Below are 8,222 nucleotides of genomic sequence, written 5' to 3'. Positions count from 1 at the left end.
AACTATGGTCCCATTTCTTAAATAGCCAAGTGATTTTTATGTTCCTGCAATAACATAAATGTCAAAGCTTCCCCTCTACTTCACACCCTTATTTACAGCTTCCACTGCTGCTGGCACCTCTTTAAAAGATACACAAAGAGAAAAGTGTGTCCTTGGTAACACTGAATGCTGAAAATATTTGAAAATCATCATTGAGGCCATCCAGTCAGTGACCAGCAACCGTCAAACAGTTGTTATAGAGACTTGATGACTAAATGTGACAAACTTTTCTTACAGTGAAACTTGAACCTCCTTTTGCATCTTGACCAAATAAAAGGGTCCTTCTCCATCCTTATCGTTTTAATTTTCCAGTCTGATATCTCTCCAAAGATGCTGACAAGTTTAGACCAGTGTCTGTTTTTAATTAGCCATATATGGATGCTCTGTGTAAAATAAAACTACCAACAGCATCAGCAGAATTTAAAAATACTAAATATTAACAAAGGTTGGGATGAAAGCTGCCAAACTAAATTGTTTCAATAAAATAAAATAAATAAAAAACAAAGCTAATCGGAGAACATTTTCTTTAATAATCTCATAACAAAACAAATATGAAAATTACAGATAATATTCAATATCAGTCAAACAAACAGTTTTAATATGCACACATTGGTCATGAAGTGGACCTTACTGTAGCTGAGTGACTGAAAACATCTTTGAGGGCTGAAATAATGTCAGTACAAAGAGGGATGTGGGAAACAGATGTAGAAAGCATTTACCGTTTCTTTACACTTAGCAATGCAAAATGAGTACAAACTAGAGTATGAATAGGAATTAAAGCAGAAAACATGCAGTGGTGGAAATTTCACACACATGATCACATGTAGCTGTGTTTAAATCTTTAACATGCCCTGGTTTTTAGTTTTAAATCTGTTGCAACTGTTGCTGGTTAGCATGCTAGCAACCGCCCACAGTTAGCATGCTAATCTGGACTAGCTACTACCAGTTAGCCTTCTAAAATTCCTGCAATTAGACTTGGAGGTATACAATATAAATGGTTAGGGGTTTAAAATACTAATGGATAAAATCAAATACTGGTAGCATGCAGCATGCGTCATGAAAGAAAGCCTGAAGATGAAGATGAACTGTACAGTGATTGGTTTACTCTACAGACTTCTGTAACAGCCAACAGGTATTAGGTGCTCTGAAGGACTGAGGCTTCTCTAGTTGCAGGAACAAAACCATTAGTGTAATTTAGAGTGATAGAAATATAACTCTAATAAGTTCTGGAAATCTGTCTGAGAGCTAAATAAAAGGGTTAAAAAGTTTTGAAAAGATGGCGTGATCCACTTTTGTCTCGTTATACAATCCTGTACCTGAGATGATAAACAGATTGCTAAAAACTTCATAACAAAAGTTGGATGGATGTCTGAGTATAAAAGGATAAAACAGTACAGAAGATTAAATCATATTTCCAAGGACAGACTCTGACTTCAAAAGGAAAAAAGCATGAAGTAGCTTAAATCAAATAAATGGTTATATGGATATAGAGGACATTGTGTTAAATTCAGTGGTTAAGGAGTAAAAAAACCCAGAATCAGACATGAACTAAGGGCAGCTGCTATAAACAAACTGAGGATTATCATAACAGAACCAACTTCAAATGTGTCAAAATTTCCATCTAATTTTGTTCACAACCTTTAAAAGTTATTAATAACTCGTTGTTGTGTCGGGTGGGCAGCATGTATCTGAGCTCACTGAAACATATTCTCAATGAGCACAGGGAGATTTTTGACATATTCTCAAAAAAAAAAAATCAACACAACCAAATTTTCTATTGCTTCTTTTTCTTAAAGTTACACTGAGCTTGTATCTGTTTTAGTGATGAGTTCTGGGTCCAGACATTTTGACATCCATGCTTTGGATTTCATGGAGATTAATTCAATCCGTTCTGGATTGGTGGGAGACTTTGGGCTTCTTTCAGGACCATCAACTTTTTGTTTTAACTTGATCAAACAATAACTGGCAAACCGTAATCTGAGGTCAAGAGAAGATGCACCGGGTTGCTCAAAAATCAGCGTATATGGTGAAAAGAAGATCATATAATGTGTACGTCTCAACCCTACAAACTTTTGTTTGGTATAATATTAGATCTGAGGTTCATCTCCAAGAAATGTTCAGATCTCAGTGAACCTTCAGTAAATAAAATTGTTCAAGTTTGGGTCAAAATGAGCTTTCCTTCTCCACTAATCAAAAGAAGAACATGGGATCTTAGCAGCTTTAAGAAGCTGACACTTTCTGGCCATCCAGTCCAATCATTCAACACTTTTCGACCAAGCCAGTACAGAACCGTCTTCTGAAATACACCAACGGATGGTCATTCTATACTTAAGGGCAGCAAACACCAAAAGAACCGCTGGTTCTGGCCAGCCCTGACATGACTGCACCTTCCCAGATTTCTTGGTGCTGCTTACTGACGTACCACAGGTGAAGTCCGACTCTAGCACCGACTTTCTGCTTCATGAAAGTCCCAGTGACAATGAGCCCAACATGAACAGTTTGAAAATATGACAGATATTTTCACTCATTGTGTTTCTGCATGAACCTTTCTGTCATTGATTGCTGAGATAGCCAAGTCTGCGGCAGAGTATTTCAAATATCTCAGCAATACAGAGAAGAATGGTGATCACAGTGAAAGTGTACATAGCACTGAGGAAGATGGTTTTTTCAAAGTGTTCAGGTACCATGCACTTAGTCACATTGAAGGACTTCTCCAAGGAGCTGGCGTCACAGACGTACACCGGGTGAACCTGAGGACAGCAGAAAGGGATGAGGGTACATTGGGTTTGGTTTATTCCACAAGGACCTGCAGTTCATTCAGACACAAACTTCAAAATCTAAGTCAAGCTGCTGCATTCTGCTTAAAGAGAAGTAACTTTCTGCACCAACTCTACAAAACAAGCCACACTTCTTCATGCATTGAACACTGAGCTAAAAGTTGTCAGAAATGGAAACAAACCTGAAAACCAAAGAGGTGGCTTTGCAGCCAGAAGGCGATGATTTCTAGAATGATGCGGAGCAGAACGGAGATAATGTAGAAGACGGTGTAGATGGGCCGTTCAAGAATTTCCTCTTGCTCTATATTCTTACAGGCGGCGTACAGGTGGAACCAAGCTCCAGGAACCAGGACAGTTACCAGCTGTAGCGCCCAGAAGACCTGCAGCGAGCAGAAACGTAAAGATGTACACACTGATAAACAGAAAACACTGGATGGTAGGGATGAAGGTTGTTTCACCGACTGGTGTATATGCTAGCCGTGTCAACTCCCTGCAAACTACTAACTACTTGAGGAATTCAGTAGTTAGTAGAAAACAGTCAATAACCAAAACTTCACAGATGTCAAATTTTATTCAACTGAAAGTTCACACCCTAACAGCCAAGTAAATTAGTGCTTCAGAATTTATTTGGAAACATTAAATTGGTGGAAACTAGGTGTGCAAATGCTTTCAAGGTTAGCAAGGTGCTAAAGCACTAAGCTAGAAGTTAGCTACGCTACTAGCGTATTAGTAAAAGTGTGCCTACCACTGCCTGCATCCCTTCTTGAAGCTTCAGTATCCATTAAAATATTTAAGTTTTGAGTCTGAGGGAAGTTTTGATCGTATAGGGAGGTGAAAAACAAAACCACGTTGAACCGTTCTGCTTCCAGAAATCACATCAGTTGTATGTTGTATGATCATTCCAACCTGGAAAATACTGCAGGTCTAATGAATATGAGGTTAATGTGAGTGAGTTGAAACATCTGACCAGTATTGTGTTTGAGGTTTGTGTTGAGATGTTTTCTCTGGTTCTGACTCGTAGTGCTGCTTGGTCCCACCTGTGGTGTTATGGGTCTGAACTGGTTGTAGCAGAACAGGTTGAGTTCTCGTCGATCCGGGTCGCAGCTGAAGTGCAGAGCTTCATTCCCGTAGACCGCGAAGCCAAGAACACCCAGGAAGAACATCCGAACCGAGCCGAAGAACAGCGTGTGGAACTGGCCGATGACTGTGGGAGGCCTGAGCTAGAACACAACCACAGATAGACACACAGAGATCACTCACAGAGCCAGAGAAAGCATTCAACTTTCAGACTGGGAAGGAACTGGTTACTCTTTTTTTTAACAAGGTTCTGGTTACAAAACTGTAGAGATTATCTTCCCTCTGTCATAAAGTCCTTTTACTGAGACTTTTACTGCGCAGGGTTTTAGAATAATCCCCCTCCAGTAATGCTCGTGTACTGCAACTCAGCTAGCCAAAAGAGAGCCATGCTTTCTCTGAAAGAAATAAAAATAAATGTTCTCCATGGAAGTTAGCAATTAAAAATGACTAACAGCCAACCAACTCAGTCTCTGATGGAAGCAGTCTTTGCCCAGCAGTAGAAGAAGAGTGATCAGCAACAGACAATCAAGATGATCAAAGTTGAGCATACATTTATGAGCCAAGACACAATACTTACTTTCACTAGGAGTTTTTTCATTTTGCACACAAAACGTCTGCTGATTTGCACAGATCACTTTTAAAGCAATAACCGTTCTTCAGGTACAAACCTGCATGTGAAATCACAACGATTCAAGGAATGGAGAAACCTTTCTTTCTCAGTAACCTTCAACTCAAAATAACTTCCTCAAAAAGCTTTTTGAGCATGCTTGAGATATTTTTTTAGAATTTCATAGAAAAGGAGTGAATGCGCTAAAGGGGAAATGGAAATACATTTCTTTAATAAGTTCTGATGTAATAAATGCCCTTTTCACTGGTAGGTCTCTGCCTTACCAGAGGTATGAATCTTGGAAAACAATTTAAATTCCAAGCCTCAGGCAGGTAGAGGAGGACTGTCCATGTGGGTTGCAACTTCTACATCATGTTTATTACAGCCATGTGTAAGATCAGCGATTGTCTAAATTAGACTAGCCTGATTGATTCACTGCAAAACAGTAGGTAGAAAAACACTCAGCATTTTTCACTTTTGTAAAAGTTTAAAAGTTAACTCAAAATTCAGATGATAATTGGATGGAAACATGGCCCACATCAGATCTGACCCAGCTGTAATCTGACTCCATCTGTAATTTCCCTTCAATCCACCATGTGGTGAATTCATTGAGATTCAGGGTGAAAAACCAGAATGTGAGGAAATTTGAATAAGGTCTGCCATCCATAACAAACTAAACCTGATGCATGTTTTTATACATCATAGAGAAAAGGATGGAATTTAGAACAGAAACAAGAACAGAAATTTTAACATGAACTTGAATTTTTGTGTTTATGACAGAATTTTTCACTGTGGTGATTTACAGGCAAACACCAAAGCGAGCTTCACAGTCCCTCTGCAGGGTGCTGGTTTGTTGGGTCTCCAAACTGCTCCTCTTACACAACATTTAACATGAATTTCTCCTCCTCACTAGATAAAATGGCTTACAAACCATTTTGAAGTCAGCTATGGTGTTAAACTTTGATACCTGAGTTTATGGTGATGCGTTCTGTAACTTAACTTTTAGTACCTGGTTACATATTTTTCTGTTTCAGTCACGCAGAGTTGTAGATAAAAGCAGTCGGATCACGTTCTGATTAACATTGCAGCCGTTAGAAAGAAAGAGAACCTGCTTTTGTCTGCCAGATAATCGGAGTCCCTGAGCTCTGACGGCTGAAAACAAAAAGCCATTCAGAGGAGACATTTCTCATCTCTTCAGCTGCTCCGCTCTGATACAACCACCATCTACCAGAAAACAGCAAACACGATGTCAACAGCAGCAGACTGAGTCCAGCAGGATAATAGCTCCTGTCTCATCTACTCACACATCCTTCGTAGAAGTTCTTGATGTAGTTTAAAGACATGATTTGCTCTCTGACGTCCCCTGTGTGACTCCGGGTGGCTCCGGGCCCTCGTGGCCAGGACTCCACAAACCTGCAGCTGAACTCTTCCACCTCTCTTTCTCTCTCCTGAAATCATGTAGCCTTTTATCTCCCCCTAAACATACTGACCCACTCAGTGGAAAAAACACAACAGGGACCAGGGGGCCAACAAAGAGCCAGGGGCGGGGGGCCGGGGTCGCCCGAGTTTTAATCCCTACTGGACTCTGTCAGCGAAAAAGCCCTCCTGTGGAGCACAATGCAGAGGAAACACCTGGTTAGGTGAAACAACTAATGGGTTTATTCTTTATTTCTGTTAATCTGGAGCTTCACTCACTGAAAACAAGTTCAGATTTTAATAAATGATCTAAAAACTAAAAGCTTCCTGCACTTTATTTCAGAGGTTTTGTTGAAGTCCATCAGCATCAGCAGTCAAACACACACACTCCCACTGCACACACATCTGAGGTCCCAAAGATAGACAGAAGAACCAGAACCAGAACCAGAACCAGAACCAGAACCAGAAGAAGAAGTTAGTCCACACACCAACCGGAATCCTGGCGGCGTGCTGTTCATTCCCTCTCTTTATTCCCAAACACAGATCCCAGTTTCATCCCAGCTGTTGGACCGTACAGGTCAGACGAACCAGAGTCAAGTACATGGAGGTGAGGTGAGCCACTTCCTGGCAGGACTTTCAAAATAAAACAGTGAAGCAGAAATCTGCAGCTGCTAAAGTGAGTCGTTCTGCTCTGTTTAAGCAGGAAGTAAGAGCTAAAACTGACCTCCAGGTTTTAGACCAGGAGTGGGCCGTCCTGGTTCTGGAGCGTCGGTGTCCTGCAGCTCTTAGAGTCTCCCTGATCCAACACACCTGAACCCAACAGCTGAATCTCCTCCCAAGTGCAGTCAGGTTCTCCAGAGTCCTGCTAATGACCTCATTATTTGACTCAGGTGTGTTGAAGTAGAAACACATCTCAAGGTTGCAGGAGACCGGACCTCCAGAACCAGGATTGCCCACCCCTGTAGACTCTGGTGCATCACAGGGAGAGAAACCTGCAGAGATGATCTGAACTGAATACAAACAGGAACAGCAACTTAAACGCCTCTGAGCAGCAACGTTGCTTTCAAAAGGGCAGTATTATGTATTTTACATGTATAGTGACATCATATATCACAATAAAGTAACTATGTCACTTCATTTGTTATGAAAATGCTACATATATCAAATATGAGTTAAAAGAAAAGTTCCTTCATAATTCAGTGGTTTTGAAATTGGGTCCCTGTCTCTTTAAAAACTCCTGCTCTTTCTGAATCTCAACATGGCTCCTCTATTAACCGTCTAACAACGTTTTTACCGTTGGACCTGTACGGTCCATCACTGAGTAGTTGCTCCTATAATGAGCTCAGCAGGTCCACCAGCTGTTTGCTAATTGCTGCTGGCTAGTCTGAAGGAGCTGAGTGGGGAAGTCTTGGGGGAGTTGCTGCTCTGTGAAGCAGAAGCTCGGTAGCTTACAAACTGCAGCTCAGAGGAGGAGCTGTCCCTCGAAGGCGGGGCTAGGTCCAACCAGGCGTTTTGCACACCTGTATGGTTGCCATGGAGATTAAAGGATTTCTCAAACATGCTAGAAAGAATCGAGGCAATGCTACACCGATGGTGGAATAACATTATAACTCGATGTACAACTCAAAAAGTCGAGTTTACATATTACTGCCCCTTTAAGCAACTTCTTGGGTGTCACACTTGAAGCTTTCTGAACTGACAGATTGGATCTTTAATCAGTGAGAACATTCAGCAGAGATTCAACTCGTCCCACCTCTGACTTTAACCATCTGTGACAGAATCAGACCCACTCGGTCGGTTAAAGTCTCATTAAAGCAGCGAAACAGAAAGCTCCCAGATGGAGTCCTTCATCTCCAAGAAAACTTGGACAAAGGTGAGAAATAAAAGAAGTTTTCTCTGTTCTCAAGTTCTTCTGATCAAATTCTGCAGATGTCATGAGGCTGGAGAATTATTTCTGGACACCAAACAGATTCTTGGTCATGGCGCAGAGCTTCTCTTCTACATGCATGAGATAAAAACCATGCTGCACATTTAATCTCACGGTGAATTATTGCAGACAGAGAACCTGCTGAATTTGAAAACACACAGACGCTCTTCATACAGACAGGCGTAATAGATCACAGCTATTGCCTATTTGCACATTTTTATGTCTAAAGGTACCAGATTCATCAAAAACATCCCAACATCCACATTAATATGTGGCTTTAGAGTCAGCAGCAGGAAAATCACACCTTCAGGGAAAACAGACTTTGCTGCTTTTACATCTGTTTCTATGAGGAAATGGATTTAAATTCTTCACGGTTGGA

At 40.9% G+C, this 8,222-nt stretch overlaps 1 protein-coding gene across 3 annotated transcripts; it reads right to left on the bottom strand.

The window, feature by feature from the left end:
• Positions 1-546: 546 nt before the first annotated feature.
• On the bottom strand, positions 547-6,770 carry gje1a (gap junction protein epsilon 1a). 3 transcript variants are annotated; one of them, XM_044107177.1, is made up of 4 exons: positions 6,641-6,770; positions 3,854-4,036; positions 2,999-3,196; positions 547-2,789 (listed from the first exon to the last, which is right to left on the bottom strand). In XM_044107177.1, exons 2-4 carry the CDS (start codon positions 3,977-3,979, stop codon positions 2,592-2,594), a joined length of 522 nt encoding a protein of 173 aa, XP_043963112.1. In that variant the 5' UTR covers positions 3,980-4,036; positions 6,641-6,770; the 3' UTR covers positions 547-2,591. The 3 variants fall into 3 exon arrangements, with proteins under 3 accessions (XP_043963112.1, XP_043963111.1, XP_043963113.1); XM_044107176.1 differs by having other exon boundaries at positions 6,405-6,767; XM_044107178.1 differs by lacking the exon at positions 6,641-6,770 and adding an exon at positions 6,409-6,634.
• Between the last annotated feature and the right edge of the window lie 1,452 nt (positions 6,771-8,222).

This window comes from Gambusia affinis, linkage group LG22, assembly GCF_019740435.1.
Source record: "Gambusia affinis linkage group LG22, SWU_Gaff_1.0, whole genome shotgun sequence".
NCBI lineage: Eukaryota > Metazoa > Chordata > Actinopteri > Cyprinodontiformes > Poeciliidae > Gambusia > Gambusia affinis.
The sequence above is the reverse complement of the archived record's forward strand: the minus strand, read 5'-3'. Positions and strand labels throughout refer to the sequence as shown.

Coding starts and splice junctions, on each gene's coding strand:
- gje1a (XM_044107176.1), bottom strand. CDS start 6,434: ATGAACAGCACGCCGCCAGGATTCCGGTTG. Junction 4,037..6,404: donor CGCCGCCAGGATTCCGGTTG/GTGTGTGGACTA, acceptor GTTGTGTTCTAG/CTCAGGCCTCCCACAGTCAT. Junction 2,790..2,998: donor GCCACCTCTTTGGTTTTCAG/GTTTGTTTCCAT, acceptor TGCTGTCCTCAG/GTTCACCCGGTGTACGTCTG.